This window comes from Vidua macroura, chromosome 2 (assembly GCF_024509145.1).
Source record: "Vidua macroura isolate BioBank_ID:100142 chromosome 2, ASM2450914v1, whole genome shotgun sequence".
In the NCBI taxonomy this organism is placed as follows: domain Eukaryota; kingdom Metazoa; phylum Chordata; class Aves; order Passeriformes; family Viduidae; genus Vidua; species Vidua macroura.
In genome coordinates this window covers 14,437,810-14,457,234 of record NC_071572.1, presented here as the reverse complement: position 1 = coordinate 14,457,234, position 19,425 = coordinate 14,437,810, and the positions used below count along the sequence as shown (strand labels likewise).

Here is a 19,425-nt window from a genome sequence, read left to right as displayed (position 1 = left end):
AGTGGTAAAATCTGGTCTAGAATTTGCATAACAGTATTTCAGTAGCTTCTACATTTGGCATTAAAGTGAGATTTTTTTGCTGTACTAATGTGCATACTTGAAAGCAAATCTAAAAATCATACTAAATCTATAAAAGGCTTGAAGCTGATTATTCTGAGAGTTCTTGTTTCTTTCCTCCCTGCTAGAATGTGTCCTGCCATTTATTTTAAACTTCTAATTAAAAAAAAAAATATTCTCAAGACATTTTCTTCTTTTTTTTTTTATTTTAATCTAGCTAAGTACATGTACATAATTTTACAGCAAAACATTTATATTTCTAACTTTATTGTAATGGCTTTAAAGACAACTGGAGTTGCTGGCTTCTGTTTCTTTAGAAGACAGAAAAGAGAATTTTTATTTATTTACTTCTGGCTGTGTAAAGAGCCTGGGGAAAATTCCATTTAAATTTTACACTCCAAACTAAAACTATCCAAGACTGAATTATTAATTTTTTTTACATTGTTCTGCTTTCCTTCTCCAGTGTCACTGTATGATCTAGGTATTTTATGTCCTGTTTCTTAATGTATCCTCAGAGTCTCATGTGATTATTTTAGAGGCTAGAAATACTTATTAATGAACTAGACTAATTTCACCATTCCAAAAATATTTTATACCAAGACACTGAAAATTTAACAGGGTTTATGAAATGGTGAGACTGTGGAATAAAAATAAAATTAATAAAAAAAACCCAACAAACACAAATGCACTTTAGACATTACTGCATTATGGATTAATAAATCAATAGTTTCTAAGTTCTCTGCTCACTTTGTGTTTTAACCTTGAGGTCACAAATTCTGCCAGCAGATAAGGACATCTTATAGTGGCTGTCATGAATCTTACAGCATAAACAGGCTACCCTTGTATCTATGCAAATTCTAAGAAGTTGTGAAAATTCATTTTATGAAAGCCTTGCACAATCTATAAAATACCTGTAAAATGTCTTTGTAGTAAAAGAAGAGGAAAAAAAAATGTTTTAGCTTTTCTGGGAATACCCGTTTAAAGCATGGCTGAAATTTTTGGTACAATTATATCTGAACTATTGTTAGAAGGTGGAAGGAAGTGTGAGTGTTTTCATAAAGGTAAAAAATATTGCCTTGAAGACTCACAGTTTGGAAATGGGTTTTACAGTTAATGCAATTCAGAACTATGTCAGCCACCTTCTTCTTGGCCTGTCCCATCCCAAAAGACAGTTTTCCTAAGCTTGTGTATGTTGTGGCTAAATAACACTGGGATTTATAGGAGAGTATAAAAGTCACTTGAAATAAAAATTAGACTTTTCAGTTTTGAGAACAGAACTTAGATCTTTATGGATTTCATTAGTCCTGAAATTTAGTGAAGGTTGAATATGGAAGGATGAGGGCATGGGTGGATGACCATGAACAGCCAGTACCTGTGGCATCTGTAGTTTATACTTAGAGGAGAACAGGCATGGAGGGGTGAGATTTTATATTCTACATGGATTTGGCTTTGCTGCCAAGGCTGTCAGAAAGCTGTGTGCATTTTTCAGTACCACTGCTCCTTGGAATGATGGGGACTAGGAGGTTGCTGAGAGTAACCCAATGAACAAAGGAAAGCACACGCTCCCAAGGTGGTGGAGGCTTAATTTACCCCTTTTCTTGAAAAACAAAATAAACAGTTTATGCAGTCTGATCTGTAGTATTAGGGAATTGGAAACATCAGGGTAGCTGGGGAGGAGACTGCAAAATTGAGTAGGGTAAGATGGAAACAAAAAGTAGAAGACTAGAAATAGGGCATAAATCTGTAATAGTGAGGATAAGCTATGGAACAAGTTTAATTAAGTTGTGATTGGTTTTTGAAATGAAAATCCCATCAGCATCTAATTCTCTGTGCCACAAATGAGGATGATGGTGTTATAAATCTTTCCCCACTTAGAAAAACTGTTTTAAAAGTATTTTATTTCTACAGTGACACATTTCTCTTACAGCATAACCTACTGTAAATGCACCTATACTGCTTTAGGCTTTACTTCAAAGATTTATACTGTTTAGCATTTTGTGCCAAGGTGAGCCACATGGATGGATTTTATGCTGGAGCCTTGTTCTGTGCATTGGTCATGCCAGTGCATTGAAATATTTCTCAGTGCAAGTTGTCTTCCAAGGAGGAGACTCTGGCATAACCTCATTATTAAGTTGAAAACCCTGTAATATCAATGTCCATAATTAGTTGCAGCAACAGGTATCTTTGGCCCCTTAGCTCTTGTCTGCTGAAAGTACTAAGTAAAGCTGAGACTTTTTCTTCAGATGACTTTCTCAGTTGTACTGTATGGAAATAGAGTAAATTTTTTAAAAGGCAAATGCATGAGGCTGTTTCTTTATTTTGCCCTATGTTTTGCATTTCTCTAGTCTGGTGTTGCTCATCTTTAGAAGTGTTATTAATGATCAAAAATATACAGCCAAGTCTTCATCTCTGATCCTCCTGGGTTTTAGTAACTTGTTTCCTCCTTCCAAGGCCAATGGTTGAGTAGTTCCAGGTGTGCAGGGGAGATTGTTCTCTGCACTTAGATTTCCAACTGTGGATTTCCAATTCTGAAATCCCCTAGGGTTTCTCCACACACCTTCTAAGGGGTTGTTTCAAACATCTTCAGCTGAGTGTGCTCTTATAATGTATACCAGTATATGGGGTTTTTCTTTTGTTCTGCTTTATCTACACTACTTCCTGTATTTATATGTAGGTAGAAGCCAAAGCTCCTTAGTTCTCTGTTTTTGTAGAAGCTGATTTGACATTTTTAACAAGTGCAATCCAAGAAGAGAACTAAACGGAGCTGTTTGCTTAAAGATGTTTCTGCCTGATAGGGAAAAAATAAAAAGGTTTGGTTTTGATGTTGGTGAGGCATGAAAAGAGACATGTAATGCTTATTCATGTACAAGACTGCAGAGAAGAAGAAAGTAAAAAAAGACGATGTAGCTTCTGAATAAAATAGCAGAGGACAATAGCTAACTGAGCAGCTTGAGAAATGCATAGGAGGGAGGTTGCTGTTATGGGATAAGAACAGAGCTCATCTACATGATAGTTAGTGTTTTTCAGGCTGTAGAGATGATAATATTTTCTTTGTTTAGTAGTGATATTTTAGTGAAAAGCACTTAAGCAAACCAAAGCCAGAGTGCCTAGCAAATTGCTGGGAATATATCCCTGATAACAGCTCTGGGTCTTGCTACAGCTTGTCCAGGGGAACCTTGCTCGTGCATGTGACTGGTGTGGACAGCAGAAACCCCTCCATATGAGCATCCTTTGGCTTACTATCCCCTGAGGGAAGGGCACTCTCACCTGCCATTTTCAAAAGGTGGTTGTTCTTACAGGTAGCCCTTCCCCCAGCACCTCAGGGTGTTTTGGTCCATTTGGATTCCCTTGCATACAACAATCACCAGTTGTGGTAACAGTAAGGGATTTTCTCCTCGAGTCTCTCGATGCCCTTTCTGCCACTGTTGGCAGGACCAAGGGCTGAGTGTACAGCAGCTCTGGGGAGTGGCACTGCTGGAGGCTGCCAGGGGAGCAGGCTGAGCCCTCCACATCATTACTCAGATCAAGAGGTTTCTTGTAAAACTAGTTACATTTAAAATGTGTCCCCACCTCCCAGCAGATTGCTACAGCAATGCCAGTGTCAGGTGTCAGTGGTGGGCTGCAGTGGTGCTCCCTCCCACCCAGCACCTGCCTTTCTCCATCTCCTCTTCCTCGTCTCAACCTGATCTGCCACCATCTCACACCAGCTGTTCCCCTGTGACCAGCTGCTCACAGAGCTGGGGTAGCCCTTTGGGGAACAGCTGTCCTCACTTTAATAAGACTTCTCTTTTCCTTGGATATTGTTAACTTTGAGTAAACTAAAAGTATTTTTCCCTTGTTGTGATCAAAAGACCTGGATGAGGTAGCAGAAGCTAGCAAGTAGTCATGAACATTCTGAGATGACAACGCTCTCATTTCCAGTTGAAAGCTGCAGAGATCTTGTTTTCATTCTCCTGAAAAAGAACACCACTTCTAACAACTCAAAAGGCCCATCTCCAACACAACTCTGGTGTTTCTGCCAGTAGAGGAGCTTGACATACCTTAGGAATGACAAGATTGGTACCAGGTGGGCCTTGTGCACTGCTCCATCACTCCAGGGGGACAGCAGGTCTCCCCCAGGCTCTGCCCTTCCACACTGGGAAGGGGTCAGCTGTGCAGGAGAAGAGACCCAGGGCCTGAATCACATATTGGTGCTGTAATATGTTCAATGCAGGATTATTTTTTTCTGTGGAACACTGCCATCATACAGAAGTATGGCAGCTACACCTCACCAAACGGTGTGTGGAGGTGTAGCTGTGGCAGTTTTGGAGATGCTTGAGGATGAATTAGGAAGGAAGAGGCTAAAGAGAAATAATTTTCATACCGATGTCTTTGTACCTTTTTGCAAAGGTCATTGAGGGTAAAAACCTTCTGAACTGGTGGAGGAATTGGTAGAAGAGTAGGAATTGATGGGAGGGTAGATGTACCTCCTTACTGGCTATCACCAGTTCACCAAGAATTTTATCAGGATCTTTCCTTGAAAACCACTGTGTGCACCATGTCCTCTTGCCATGAGGGTCTTTGGTGGGTGCCTGTATTTCAGAAAAGGCTGGGAAGGAGAGCTAAGGACTCCTGCATGGCTGGGCATCACAGTGTCATGAAACCCTGGCATGGCATCCTTCAGCTTTGTCTAGGTTCCTGGCCAGTCTGATAAATCCCTTTTGCCATCCATTTTCATGAATGGCAGCCTTGTGGTTTTCAGAAAGAGCATTAAGTGAGGAGCTTGAACACATAAGGTGATATGACAAAATATTCCCTTGATTAGTTTGCTGTTTTTTCCCCTCCTAAAGGGCATACAGAAATACTGTCTTAGCAGGCTTCAGGAGATACTATCTATGCTGTATCTCATCCAGTCTAGCATGTTCAGGGATTTGAAATAATCTAAAATTTGCTATTTATTGCTACCTTTAAGGTTAAAATACAGTCAGGAGCTTCTGATGTTTTCAGCATTCTCTCCTGAAACAGGAATCCTTAGTGTAATGAAATTCCTGTGCAACTCTGATTTTCTCTTATTACACTAGTGATAGCATTGTTTGGAATGCGAAAGGCTTAAGATACACTTTTTATGAAAAAATTGGATCCCCTCTGAAAACAGCTTTTACACATTAAAAAGATGCAAGCAATTCTTAACAAATAATTTAGCAATGTTTGGCTTGTCAGAAGAGTACCTTGCATAAAACCTTCCACTGCAAGCTTTTTATATAGAGATAATTATTCTCATAAAAAATAATTTAAATTTACTAGATGAAAGTACAAGCCTTCAGCATCCAACAGATGTAATTCTTCATTTTATACTCTAAAATAGATAAGGAATTTCCTCCAGGCAAACAAGGCCATTTCTGTGTTGGTCTGATGGGCTTTCAAGACACCATAGATAGCCAAGAAAACAGCTCAGTCATTGGTTTAGAAAAAGAAAGGTGATTCCTGTCTTATTTTTATGGGAACCAAACTAATTAAAAGCAAGACTTCTAAAAGCAGTTTCTTTATATGCTAATTTTATGCAGTATTTTTCAGGTTGTTGATAGGAGGGGAGGGCTTCAGGTCTGATAGCATTTTTGTTGCTAAATATGGTCCTTCTCAAACCTGAAAGACACCTGACTGAGTCAAAAATAGAGTTGAGCAGAACGATAATACTTGCCTGGGAACAGTCAAGGCAAGTTGGATTGACAGATGAAACACGTGCTAGAACATGAGGAGAGGAGAAGGGAGTACCTTTGTTAAACACAGCACAACCAGCCAGGAGTGGTGCCAACATTTCACTTGTTGGCCTTGCCAGAGCAGTAATAGTAGAGTCCATGTTTTGTGTGTGTGCCCCTCCAGTGAGCTCTAAATTAAATTAAATTATCTCAACATGATCAATGTTAATATAAAAATAATTATAATCTCCTCCCCCAATTTTCCCTGAGTAGGTTTTGACACCGTTCCCACTGGAGGTTTTAGCAAAAGCTGCTGAAAAACCTCAGCTGAATGTGGCACAAAAAAGATAACACTTTTTTTCTCAGTCTGGTCATTTTACCTTAACCACAAGGTGTGCTATCAGTAACTGAGAGTGTTCAGATGATCTGTGGCTCTTTCACTGACCCAGGCCAGGATGGCAGGTTGCTTCATCTGTCAGCAGTTGTGGCAGGGCAGCATCTCCATCCTCTGCCCTTGGATGTAGCCTGGCTGTGGGAACATCACAGTCTGGCTGGGTACACCAGGGATTTTGTCAGTGTAATGATGTTTTTTGTTATCAGTATGGAAAGCATGAGAAAAAAGCAATTATGTTGCAATGTTTATGCCCATGATGATGGGTTGTTAAAGTCTTCTCTGACCAAAGGGTCTTCTACTGGTTGAAGTTAAAAGTTTATTTGTGTAAATTTAAATTTGTTATGCTGTAATTAATTCCATATGTTTCTGTCTTCTTTTAAAGCCTTGAGCAAGTTAATGTAAAAAAATTTCCAGAAATACACTGCTTGAAAAAGTAATTTAAAAAGTAATACACAGAATAATTTGTCACAATAATAAGACTAATTCTGCTTAAATACTCCTTATTAAAAAAATCATTGATAACAATGCAAAAAATTTGTAAATTGCTTTTTTTTTTTCAGGGTTGATGTCCAAAGCATTAGTTGGGAAACAGAGCTCCCATCTTTGTATTGTGATAGACTGGAACTACAGTTCCTGCTTTATGATCAGGAAACAAGGACATGGCTTTTCAAGCAGTTCTCAGAATAAACAATGCAGGAGGTTTGGTAGATTAAATTGAGCTTTATATGCCATTGCAATAATAGCCTGGCTGATTGTAGCTTACAATAGTACTAAGAATTGTATTGAAAGGACTCTCACCATTAGACATATGCCTCATGTGCTTGTCTTTGGGATGTAACATAGACTTGTCCTGGGTGATGTTTGTCCCATAGGCTTATGTAACTTAAGTCTCTGTGTAATCCAGCAATTAGAGTGCCAATATGCAGAAGTTTTAATATCATTATCAGAATTCATAAACTGCCCAGTGGGATGCTAAAGTTGTGATTACATCCTATGCCTTCTAAATATATATAAAACTATGAGAAGTTCAGCCAGCTGCTCTTTCTTTTTTTTTTTTCCTGAACATGGTTATTCAACTGTGTCTCACTGGTTATGTCCCAAATTAGAGGCCTTCCTTTTCTGGGAGCAGCTCTTTGTATTGCTTTCCAGTGGTTACAAAATGAACTAGTCTGGAAAAATAACCTTATTTTCTGACAAAACCACACTCAAACTGCTCCATCTTGAAGCTGTGAACTGTCACTCCAATAAGACCCTGAAGGAGAGAGCTTTGCAGATATTAGAGAGATATCTGAACAGCATAAGAATAGCCATGAGATATATCTAATATGGAGGGACAAAATAGGGGCAGAATTAGGAATAATATAATATAATACACTATAATAATATAGTAAGAGTTAGTAATTTAGCAATTTGATGTGCTACATTTTTGTTTATTTAGTTCTTTAGTACTGGTTAGACAGAGGGTTATTTAGCAGTAGCTGTGGTACATGAAGTGCATAGGAAAGCTGTGTTACATTTGCAATTTAGAAATACTGTGCTAAGTGGGAGGAAAAATCCCTGCTGATCAGAGCCCTGTAATTTCCACTGCCTTGTTCTCATGGGACCGAGTGCAGCACCTGTAGAGGAGCAGGCACTGGAGGCTGTACGTGGGCTTGACACCACCATCTGTCCTCCCTGTGCCTGTTCCTCACCGTGGTGCTTCCCCATAGAGCATTTGTGCTCTTGGTGTTCCTCAGTGAGGACATGGGGGACACTGAAGCATATATTGTGATGTTGGAAAAGCTGAAACTTGCTATTTGCAGATAGCATACTCCTGTATTATAATTGTTTGATTTAGTGCCCTTTACTGCAGTCTCCAGAGCAGTGCTGAGTGACTCCTGTTATTGCTTCCATACTTTCCATACCTAACTGGATTCCCACAGGATAATGTGGGGAGGCGCTGCTTTGGAGTATGGTGTTGGGGATCTGCAGCAGATGTGTTGCCAAAACCCTCCTTCCTCAGGCAGTCTCACTGCCAGGCTCTCCCACCAGCTCCTTTTCATCCCTGCATGGCATCTGTCTGACACCTGGAGGTGGTGGGAGCTTCCCACCATTGAGCAGCAGACAGTTTGCAGATCTGCCAGTGTTCCTCCCCAGGACTCTGTGTCAAAGAGCCCTGAGCCATTTCCCTAGTAAGGAGGAAGATGTATCTGCCTGTGGACTTCCAGCAGAAGCAGCCAGGTCACAGTTTGTGGCACATGAGGAAGGTTTTCTCTTCTGTGTTGTTCTTTACATTCATTCTTGTTGGGAACCTGATCACTCATGCAAAGTATTTACTTTTAGGGGAAAATGCATAACTAGATATGCTTCATTATTGGACTAGACAGTAGGTAAGGGCTTCCAGTCAAAGTTCTTCTCTCCTGAATATGTAGACAGATGTAGAAATAATTACACAAAATAAGATAAAAACTAAGGAAAGGGTAGATCTTCAAAAGGCAGATACAGGTTTACTGATGGTCACTATAGATGGGAAGTCTGAAATTTTCTAAAACTTCAGTATGTATTTAAAAAGTAAGTTTATTAACCTGCTATTCTTCAACCTAACCCCTTTGAAAAGTTGTCATAAACATGCCATTTAATAAAAAGGTATCTTGTAGTCTGTTTAGGCAAAATATATAATGTGAATATTGATAAGAAAGTGTACTCTTAAGTGGCAGTGGTAAAATCTTGTGCTTTTTGTTATGAAAAAGCACATCAAAGTGAAAACCCTAACTTTATACCTTATTATTAATGACTGCTAGTGTTCCTTAAAAATTTATTTATAGATCAGTCTCAAAGAGAAAAAGTTGTCTCACCTTCTGTGCCCCTTCCTTACATAGAACTTCTTGTGTGAGAGCCATTTTGAGACCTTACTGATTGTGACTCTCAAGTATTTCTCTCATGAGAACTTTCTGCTTCCCTTTGCTTACATTTTATTGGCTTTTGACAGTTGGAAAGGCGTGTAGAGCATCCCCTTGCTCCTGCTTGGTAGGTTGATCCCAGCCCAGGTGCATTCTGTCTCACCAGTTTAGATGGGTAAAGTACCTCCTACTGCTGCAGGTTTGCTCAGATATAGAATTCCTCACATCCTACATGACCATGTCAGCTGAATAAATAGGCAGAGATTTACAGCAGACAGTTTTGTGTCCATAACCACTCTGGGGAAGTCATTTGCCATAAAACTTTTCTCATAATGCACACATAATTTGGTTAGTAAATGCAGTAAGTTCACTTTGCTGTATTCACAGGGTCACATTCGTTTTTGTATGTGAATGGCAGTTGGTTTATTTTTCAAAATGTTTGCAAGTCTCATGAGTTTCATAAGTTGTAGTGTCAATAAATATCTGTCCAAAGCACGTTACTCGTTCTTTGTTATTTGTATTTGTTCTCCTTTAAAACAAATTTTAAAACCCTCATCTAGAAACAAAACCATATGCTGGAGATTTTTTACATAAATAATTTTGCTAATGTTAATGATACAGAAAAAAAATGTGGGGTTTGTAAGGATAAGGAGAAATAATTTTTACTACTAAAAAGCAGTCTTTCTGAACTCTTAGTTATTATCAGTAAGTGATATTGAAAATCTATTTTGAAAAGCCCCCTAGGGCCTGATAATTCTATTCACATTAAGATAAATAGCACAGCATATGCTACCACTTACTTTAAGAGGTTAATGGAAGGCTGTTCATGCACAGTGACTAATCCAAACTGGGAAAGTGAAAAATTACCGGTATTTGATAATTTATATAATTTATATAATAATCAAACCTTAGCAATATTACATAATAGTCTTTACAAAAGTATGTCTTACTAGCAAGTTTTTTTCAGAAATAGTTTTCTAGTGCAAAATTTAGTTGAATTTTATGTACCTAACACAAGTCCTGTCCCACCATGTGTTGAAGGTAGCACAGTTCTTCCACAGATAGAGGATGTGTCCCAGCCAGACTCAGCTGGGCACAAGCAAGAGCTGAGTATAGACACACGCTAGATAATGCCCTTGCCTTAACTTCAGTAACCCTCGTTTATTTCACAGCCACCTTGTTTCACAAAAAGGGAAGTTTCTTTTGCCAAAGCCTGGCCTTTGAAACAAACTTTCTGAATTCTTAGTGATTAAGTTGTATGAACAACAGCCATAAGATGACAGGATCTCCCGAAGCTGCAGAAGTGATACCTATGAGGCAGCAGTATCCTCTTAGTGCCCTTTTCCAAATAAATCCAAGACTCTTATTTTCAATGCTACAACTGTTCGTAGTATAGAACAGGATGAAATATGAAAAACATTCCCTTTTGTACTCTATGAAGTCTCCCTTTTCTCAACCCCATGAGTCCTGAAATGTGCTGGTTTGGCCTTTTGTTTGTCAGGGGTTTGGGATTTGGTTTTGGGGGTTGGGTTTGGGTTTTTTTCATTTCGATTGTGGAATCAAATGGGTTTTTTTATTTTAAACAATAGGTTATGTAAAAGTTTCTCTTGACTGCTATACTTAGAATTTAGTTATATAAACTGTTTTCCTCACACTTCTTCTTCCTCCTCTCCTTGTTGACGCACAGAGTCCCAGGAAATCTCAGTAATAGAGAAGAGGCTGAACTGGGTTTGAGTTCTGTGTAGCATTGCTCACTCTCTGCCTCTCTGAAACTCATTTTCCAATTGCTGCCACGTGTGGAGTAAATGTCACCAATGTTTCCATCTGGGATTCTTTCTACCTTGCATTTTCTGTCCCTGAGAAAATATTTCTTGCCTGCTTTCCAGACCTTTTGTGATATGCCCAAGAATAAAAATGGCAATGCTTGATATTTTCCTTCCTTTCCATCCTGTCTTTTGGAAAAAAAATCTCTTTAACAGGGGTTAAACAAATCTCACCAGTTAAATTGGAATGAGTTTGTACATCTTTACATTATGCACAGTTGAATTCTTTCCCGAAGTGTTTTTTTTTTTTTTTTTAACAACGAAACATCCCCCAGCTTTTCATATCTGGGATTCAAAATGACAATGGATGTTAAGATCCATGGAGTTTCATTTTTTTATTATGATTTAGTGTAGTAGGCAATAGGATAGGGAATGCACTGAGAGCAGCCAGGCTTTTGAAACTGCCTGTGCAGAGACTGCATATCCACAACAGAAACTCTAAGTAAACAATTTAGCTGTATGCTGTTTATTCCACCTCTCTCTTTCTCTTTTCTTTGCTAACACAGGTCCACAAAGATTCTCGAGTTCTCAAGCCCTAGCTTATGGAAGTGTGTAATGTCAGTGTGGTTGCAAAATCACACGATCTCCTAGCTCTGTATCTTATCCTTCACCCAACATTGCACAACGCTGGACTGTCAGCTAGGAGAACGAAAGGAGCCAGATTGTGTTGTGCCACCTCTTTTTCTAGTTCACGCATAAGTTGCCACCAGGATTATTTTTCTGTGTTTGTAGCACGTTTGGTGGATTTGGGGCACATTCTTTGCTTCCATTCTCCTCATTCATGTGACCCTTTCCCAGTGCTTCCAAATGAGCTAATGCGTCTTCAACATGGAGAAAACCAGCCAAGTTGGTTAGGATGTGTATTGTTCTCTTGTTTTATTTGTGGGTTGTTTGGGTTTTTTTTAATTGGTCTTTGTTCTGTTCTTTTTAAAAAACATATCTACAAAAAGAGAATATATAACTTTCTGCCCTAAATACCTCTTTTGCATCAGGGATGGATATTTTAATGGAGTGAGGTGTAATAGCAGAACAGTGCCATGTCTCTGTCCTCACAAGCATTGCTGCATGCAGATTAGAAAGGCTCTGTAGTGCTGCTACTGTATGCCAGATTTGCTATTTGCTCTTGTTTGCATGATAGTATTTCTAATTTACTAATATGATATGGAAATAATGGCACATCACCGATCTTTCAACATATTGTATCACTGCTTTATCATATTAGGCTAATACACTGCGAGAGTTGATAGCACCTCTCCATGTCAAATGGGAACCACATCTCTTGGCACTGAACCGATTGGACTCAAAGGTTGATAAACTTATCATTAGAGAATTGGCACGACGGAGACTCAACTTCAGCCTCTTGCAAGCAACCTAATGGCCTCCGTTCAGAAAGTCAGTTCTTCTTGAATAACTTTGATGTTTATAACAGAGAACAGACCTGTTAAAGCATAGACAACCACATGCCTGAATATGAGGCCTCCAGGAAGGTGTCAAAGGGCATGGCCAGTCTTTTGAAGAATGCACCCTTTCCACAGTGGGACTAGGCACAAAGTCACATCCAGTCTACATGGAGCACATTTGCAGAAAATACTGCCCCCCGCACGGGAGAACGGAAGGGGAAGAGGGTCTTGGCAGGGGAAGGGCTTTGATGTCACTCAGTTTTGTTCTGCACACCTCAAGGAATTAAAGAGGGATTCAGCCATGGTAGCTGTAATTTCCCATTGCTTGTACTGAACTCCAGTGAACCCATTCAGGCCAACCAGACAGAGTCCTGTCATTTAAGCGTGCTTCACATTAGTGAAGGAAGTTTCCTTACTGTGTCATGCTAAACTAAGTGTGTTCTGTCAAGTGGAGGTATGTACAGACCTTTCAGAGACTTCCATTTATCCAGTGGTTTGTACTGAATTCCCAGTACTGGCACTCGTTCGGATGGTGACGGAGAAGATACCTCACGCTGAGATTTATTAGACTCTGCAGTTAAACTCTTTGGTTCCTCTTTATCTTCTAGGACTAAAACATGTGAGTGATGCTGCCTGGCCAAGCAGGCACAAAGTATTCTCTGTATCGCACCCAGACTCCAGAGGGCTGTTTTGGGGCCAGTATTTGTCTGGATGTCACTCAAAGTAGATTCAGATATTGTATTTATCATTATGTTCTGAGTCCCCTATGGGTTGATGTTTGCCTCTATCTCTGTGATTAGAATGTGGATTTTCCTTGATATATTTGGCTAAGGGTGTATTGTAATAATGTTAATGCTAATTACTTGATATTTCATACTATCTTACGGGGAGATACTTTTAAAAAATGTATTTTGAAATGTTTTCTTTCTGTTTGCTCAATGTATGGTATTGCATTCTGTTAATACCAATAAAATTATATATATATATAGTTATATATATATTTCCCTTTTATAAAGAAGTAAATTATGCTTTTTTGCCTCACAAACAGGAAATGTGCAGTGAATAAAATTAACTCATTCTGCCTTACAGCAGGTGACAAAGCTTATAATAGTTTTAATATTCTTTTTTTGAAAAATAAAAACTATAGTATTACATAAATTAGTTGGACATTCATCAAAATGCATGTTTTATGTTTCTGCTCAATGGGACTGTCACAAAACAGCCTAAATATTTAGCAATGTTGTTTTGGCATCTTTAATTTTTTTCTAATCAGAAACATGCACTGTATTGCTATTATTGATTACAAAACTGTACTGTCATAAATTTTTGCCTGTTGGCCAGATAGACAAACCCACTGAGTTTGTCTGTAGGAATTGATTTTAAAATTTAATTTAGTGCTCTTTCCAATGCTTGGCAAAGGCAGAATTTATTTTTTATATAAGGTTGCCTTTGAAGTACCTGCCTCTGCCAGGAATGATAAATCACTGCTAAGTACATAAAGATTCTGCAACCTGAAGGATACGTGATTAAAGTCTTGTTGGAATGGCCTGCCACCTCAGCCAGTTCTTTACATTCTGTCATTAAATTCCATAATTAGTTAGAGGTGAAATGTTTTGGAAATGAATTAGAGAAGCAGAAGCAAGGATGTGACTCTAAAATGTCCTTTGGCTGCCATTTGGGGTAACACTGATGGCTTATTTGCTGCTTGTAGCCAAAGGCCAGCATATATCTGCACTAATGCCTATTAGATTGTCTTCAGCTTCCTCTCTTTCTTTTCCCCACCCTTTCTAACATATTGTATTGAGTATCATTGTTTTGCAGAGGCATTCAGAAGGGCTGTAATTAGCAGTCCCTGGCATTTAATTGCATACACATTTGTTAAATATTTTTCTGTATGCCTTAAAATAAAGTATAGAAAATGGCAGTAAATGTTTCTTTAATGAAGGCATTTGATTTATTCATGAAGTCAGGATTTTTTTAAAGGTGTTATTTTGGGCTTAATAAAGGAAATAAGCCAGCAAATTTTCTGTCTTGCTTTTGCATAACCATCGTGTGTCAGGGCTGACGTTCAGTTCCTTTCTCTTGTTCCTTTTGTGGCAAACACATTCTGCCCAGTGGGTGGGGAATGGACCTTTCTGCTGTGACCACTCTCATGGCAGTTTTGAGAGCACTTTATGCTAAAGTTCATACATGTTCACAAGTTTATTTTGACATCTGATGATATGAGTGATGTCTAGAAAAGCCACATGGAATTATTATATTTCTCTCGTCACAGAAATAGCTTTTGTCCTGAAAGGTACCTTGAACTGTGTGGTGCTTACAGACCATGGGGGTGTGATGGGCATTCAGCAGCTGATGGAGGGTGCCTAATATTTGGCAGTGTTGTGCCCTGCATAATTAAGATGTAAATCAGAGTGCAGCTTAACTAGATTGGAATCTGATCAATGCAGCTATCATAATGTGCAGTTATAAATCCATTAATAAATCTGAATAGCTGAATAAATATGACATCTTCTGAGATAACATTTTGGGAAGTATTTCAGGTCCCTTTCAGAAATGCCTGGGAGGTGCTTCCCCAGCAGACCACAGTGGGTTACAGGGGTAACTGAGACAGACGTTCAATTAACCTGGCCCCTGCCCACACTAAAGTTTCTCCCATGTTGAAGGTAGAATTGCAATTCAGTAATGATGTGTTTTGGAAAACTCCACTCTTGGTGCTACATTTTCATACAAAGAAGCAATTTGGGATGTAGCCTGAAGTAGAGTTCATTTTCCAGGTGGGTGTTGCTCACCAGGAACGTGTCCACCATCTGTTCAGGCTTGCTTTCAGGTATCAATCCCATAAGCCTTGACAGGCACTGCTGTTGTGCAAGCGTGACTGTGGCTTGATTCTGACTGGTGAGTAATGTTGCTGGGTCCGTATCATTTGTCACTTAACCTTTCACAACTTTGAGTGCTGCAACCTTGGGTTAGGTTTGTAATACCAGTATTTTCCTCAAGGAGTAATTGCTTCTATATATTGTGAATTAATATGTGTAGGGAACTCCTCATCCTGTTCCAAAGTTACAGAATCCCCACATGTCTAGCAGTTTTGCCCAGTTTGCTCCAGCTCCTGGCTTTCCTCATAAATACAAGTTTTCTATGGTTTTTGAACTTCAGGGCCCAAGGGCAAGTGTACCATCAAAGTGTGATTGGTCTGTTTATTTCACTTCAGCATTGATAGCTTGTGGTAAAATTAAACAGCACTCATATCAGTGTGCAGCACAGAAAAATGTCAGGATATCCTATTTCATTGTGTACAATTCTCTCAGAGAGTCACTAAAATCAGCAGATGAAGGTTAAACTGGTGTCTTCATAGGCAGCTTAATGAGTAGAATACCATATCCAAAATCAAGGAAGGATCCAACTATAACCCTACTGCAGAAAAGCTCTGCCACTGATCAGAATTCCATTACTTTGGGAAGCTTTGGAGTGACTTCATTCTTCTGCCCTCTCTGAAATCACAGCCCACCAATATAACCTCATGAAACAGCAGGACTGCGAGCAAAGAGGGAGCTACAGATGCTCATTTGAGGCGTGCAAGAGCTGTGAAGAAGCAGCACGAGCAGAAAAAGCTAATTATTTATTCCCTCTGTGTGTCCCCTTCTCACTAACACAGTAACCCATTAGCTGGCACCTGTACTTCACTGCTAAGTGCATGTCAGAAATGGCTGAATGTTACTGTCAGCTCAACAATGCAGATCTGCAGGGCGAGACATCGAGGGTTTTTCCTTATGCTCAGTTTAGTGTCAGCTGTGTTTAGTAAGCAATTCCAGTTGTGTGGAAGGCTGAAGAGATGTGGCTGAGGTGGGTGTGAGACTCAGAGCAAGACCAGCCCAAGTGTCCCATGAAAGCTGGAGGTTGAACACGTGAACCTGCTCCAGCCTGCCAGCTCACACTGCAGCCAGCAGGGCACGGAGGCCTGCGGGGCCATGGCTCGTCCTTCAGATGTCCCCACAAAGGTGGCTCCAGTGAAAAGAGATTCTCAGGGATCTACTGACCCAAAAGGAAAACTGCTAGTGCCATAAGTAGTTCACAATAAGAATTAGACCTTTGGTGCCACAGATAAGGCTTGGCATCTGTCAGGCCTTACAGAGGCTAGGGCTACATCTTGTAAAAGATGGTACCTGCCTGATTCTGGTATTGAACTTTGCTGTAGCAGAAAATGCCTGAAATACCTTCAGATATCTATCATTTGGGAGGTGAGTTTTCCACTTGCCTGCACAGTTCACTTTATTTCAAGAAACCCAATTTATGCTCATGCATATGAGAGGAGAAGCAGGCCCATACCATTGGGTGTAAAACTCCAGCAAGTGCAGGATTCTGTTGTGTTGGTGCTTGCAGTGAACACCCTCCCTAGGGAGTATCTGCAGGTTTATGTAGTAGGAGAGAATAAAAACTGTGTACAATTCTCCCAGTAACCCAAAAGTACTTCTACTTTAGAGGAAATAATGGTATAAAATCCAGATTTAATACCTGTGTTGAATAAATACAAAATAATAAATACAATAAATATAAAATTCAATGACCCTTCAGCTACTAAAATTTCACTGAACACATGGATCAAAGCTTGTTTTAAAACAATGCTCCTCCCTTCTTTGATTCAAGATTTAGGGAAAATCCTGCACTTTCACATACACAGGGACAGAAAGGACAGAAGATTACATGAATCAGAAGAAGGCAGGGAAAGGGAAGAATACCAGAGAGAAGGGTTGCAAAGACTGGGTACTGCTCAAGAAGAACTTGTTTTGCTTTTAATTTAGTTTTAATTCAGCTTGCTTTTAGTTTTCTTCACTTGTAGAAAACATTTATATGCTCATGTGTGTGCATTGACATATATATATAAAGATGTGTGTGTGTGTGTGTGTGTGTGTGTGTGTGTGTGTGTGTGTGTGTGTTTACAGGTGTAATCACATATCCAGTCCAGCCTTGATTTTAAAATCGTATAGGACATGGCATAGGTGTCTTTGTACTTTAACAGGGAAATCTGCTCTATTTTACCAAGAGCAGATGATTAGCTACTGTTTCCATGTAGACCTGCATTTTGTTGCACCTCCTCCTGCCTGCTGTACCATGCCAGGCTTTAAGACTGTGTTGCTTCTTCCTTTTCTCAGTAATTAAGGATGTGACCTGTAACATTTTCCTACCAGGAGCTGACTTTCCATGTCATTGTGGCTCCCCCCATACCTGTGCAGGAGTGACATCATGCACAGCCACAGCTGTGCAGACACCATCTCCTTTAAGCCTTACATTGATTTCACTGCTTTGTTCCTTTTAATGGGGGGGGGGGGGAGGTGGGAGGGAGGTGGGAGGGAAGGAAATACATAGCTCAGTCTGCCAGCCAGCCATCTAAATAGTGTTTAAAATTATTAATTCCCGAATGTTTGTATTAGAAGCATTTGGGTATGTCTCACTCTTGGGCAGTTTGGACTCTTAATGATTAACCTGAACAGCAGCAAAGATGGATTTAGGCCTTGCACTGAGAAACCAACTGCTTCTTCAGAGGATTTCTTTTCTCCCCTCCACTGCAACACTGCTAAAATCGACATCCACTCTCCTTTCATCCTTCTTCTTTTTCACCTTGTATCTAGTACCTAGGGAGATCCCTTCAGTCTCTCTCCTAAGTGTTCCCTGGGGTTTAGAAGCCCAGCCAGGCTGTTGCACACTGTGGGCACAGCGGAGCCGGGGCTGCAGAGCTGCTGCAGGAGGCTGCCCCTTCCCAAGGGGTCAGCAGGGCTCTGTGTGCTGCTCTACCTGCCTGGCAGTGAAACCACTGCAGGCCCAGGCAGGCTTGATAGTCCCTGTTGTTAGACATGGCAGAGAGAACCTGCTGTGGCATAGGAGGATTACAAAAGCTTTCTTGCTGCTGGGATTATATGTGGCAGACCAGGGTGTCTGTTCCAAACATGGACACATCAGGGTCAAGAAGGAAAAGGAAAAAAAAAAAAACACCCAGAGGTTTGTGCTGTTCCATCTAACTTGAGACCACTTCCCAGAGGCCTGGGATGCTTCTTGTTTTGGGGGGGTATTTACTGCATTTACTGTCACTCGCAGAAGGTCTCTGGGACACTTGAGGTAAATGCCTCCCCTACACAAAAGATGAAGCAAAAAGGTGTAGCTCTCAAATTGGAAGCAAATCTTTAGGATTTGGAGGGAGAAATAACATGGCAGCTGTTTAATAATGTAATTAGTGATGTATTCTAACAAAATTGCCTCCTTAATATCCTGAGAAAGCTGAGGTTAGCTGGTTCCTCTGCCAGAGGGAGTGAGCTCACCAAAAGGAGTGAAAATGGGAGTATAAATTTCAGTGGAGCCTGGAGATTTCAGTCTGACTGTGCCTTGTTCGCTTCCTGTCACAGACTTCACAGCAGCTTGGCTTTCTGGGGATTTGCAGAGGTTGGTAAATGCAGGGCTGACTGCAAGGAGAGGAGTGGGCGTGTGTGAGAGGAGTCGCACAGTGAAGGAAAGTGCGTCACTGAGCAGAAAATGTAGCAAACAGAAAAGAGGATAGTGGGAAAATGGAGAATTCCATCAGGGTGGCAGCAGTGTCCTTCAGTCAGAATGAGAAGTCTAAAGGCAACGGGGTTGAGCCTGGGTGGTGTCTGGAGGCACTGGCAAAGACCAGAGGAGCCCCAGTGAAGAGCTTTGATCCTTGAAAAATATGACCTTGTTAGCAGGGTAGTGACAAAATTTATTAACTATCCTTACATAGGCACTTCTGTTCACTCAGCCCCACATGAAATCATGGCTCCTCTGGTAACTCACCGAAAGACAAAAACCATGAAAGATTTTGGCAGCTTGAGCTTTAGCAGAAAAGTGAACAGAAGTGCAGGGACCTCCACTGAAAACTGCTAGAGGTTATTCCATATATTTAGAGCAGATTTAATGAGAAGTGTGTGCCTAGAGATTCTCTGTGTCCAGAGAGCAGTGTGTCAGCCAGCTGGGCTGCAGTGGTGACCTTCTACAGGGTTCTAATTCAGTACCTTCTTCCTGAATCATCAGTTTGTACGGACCAATCGTCTCTTGATCTATGTCAATATCAATGGTAACTTTCTCTCTGGTCACTTTTCACAGAAGTACATTATGCTCTTATGATCTTGGTTTATAAGAGGGAAATAATGGAAAGATGAATTGCCTAACAGAGCCAGGAGGTGATTA

General features: G+C 40.2%; 1 protein-coding gene across 3 annotated transcripts in view; it reads left to right on the top strand.

Moving 5' to 3' along the window:
• Positions 1–19,425, top strand: part of CNKSR2 (connector enhancer of kinase suppressor of Ras 2) — a 202,267-nt gene that overhangs the window by 174,095 nt on the left and 8,747 nt on the right. Inside the window, exon 21 of one of the 3 annotated variants that reach the window (XM_053971089.1) lies at positions 12,051–14,250. The exons of 1 other annotated variant lie outside the window; for it this stretch is intronic. In XM_053971089.1, the coding sequence (XP_053827064.1) occupies positions 12,051–12,055 (5 nt within the window). In that variant the 3' untranslated portion in view covers positions 12,056–14,250. Of the gene's footprint in view, positions 1–11,334; positions 14,251–19,425 lie in introns of those variants that run through there. One more of the 3 variants, XM_053971088.1, reaches the window with a different exon arrangement.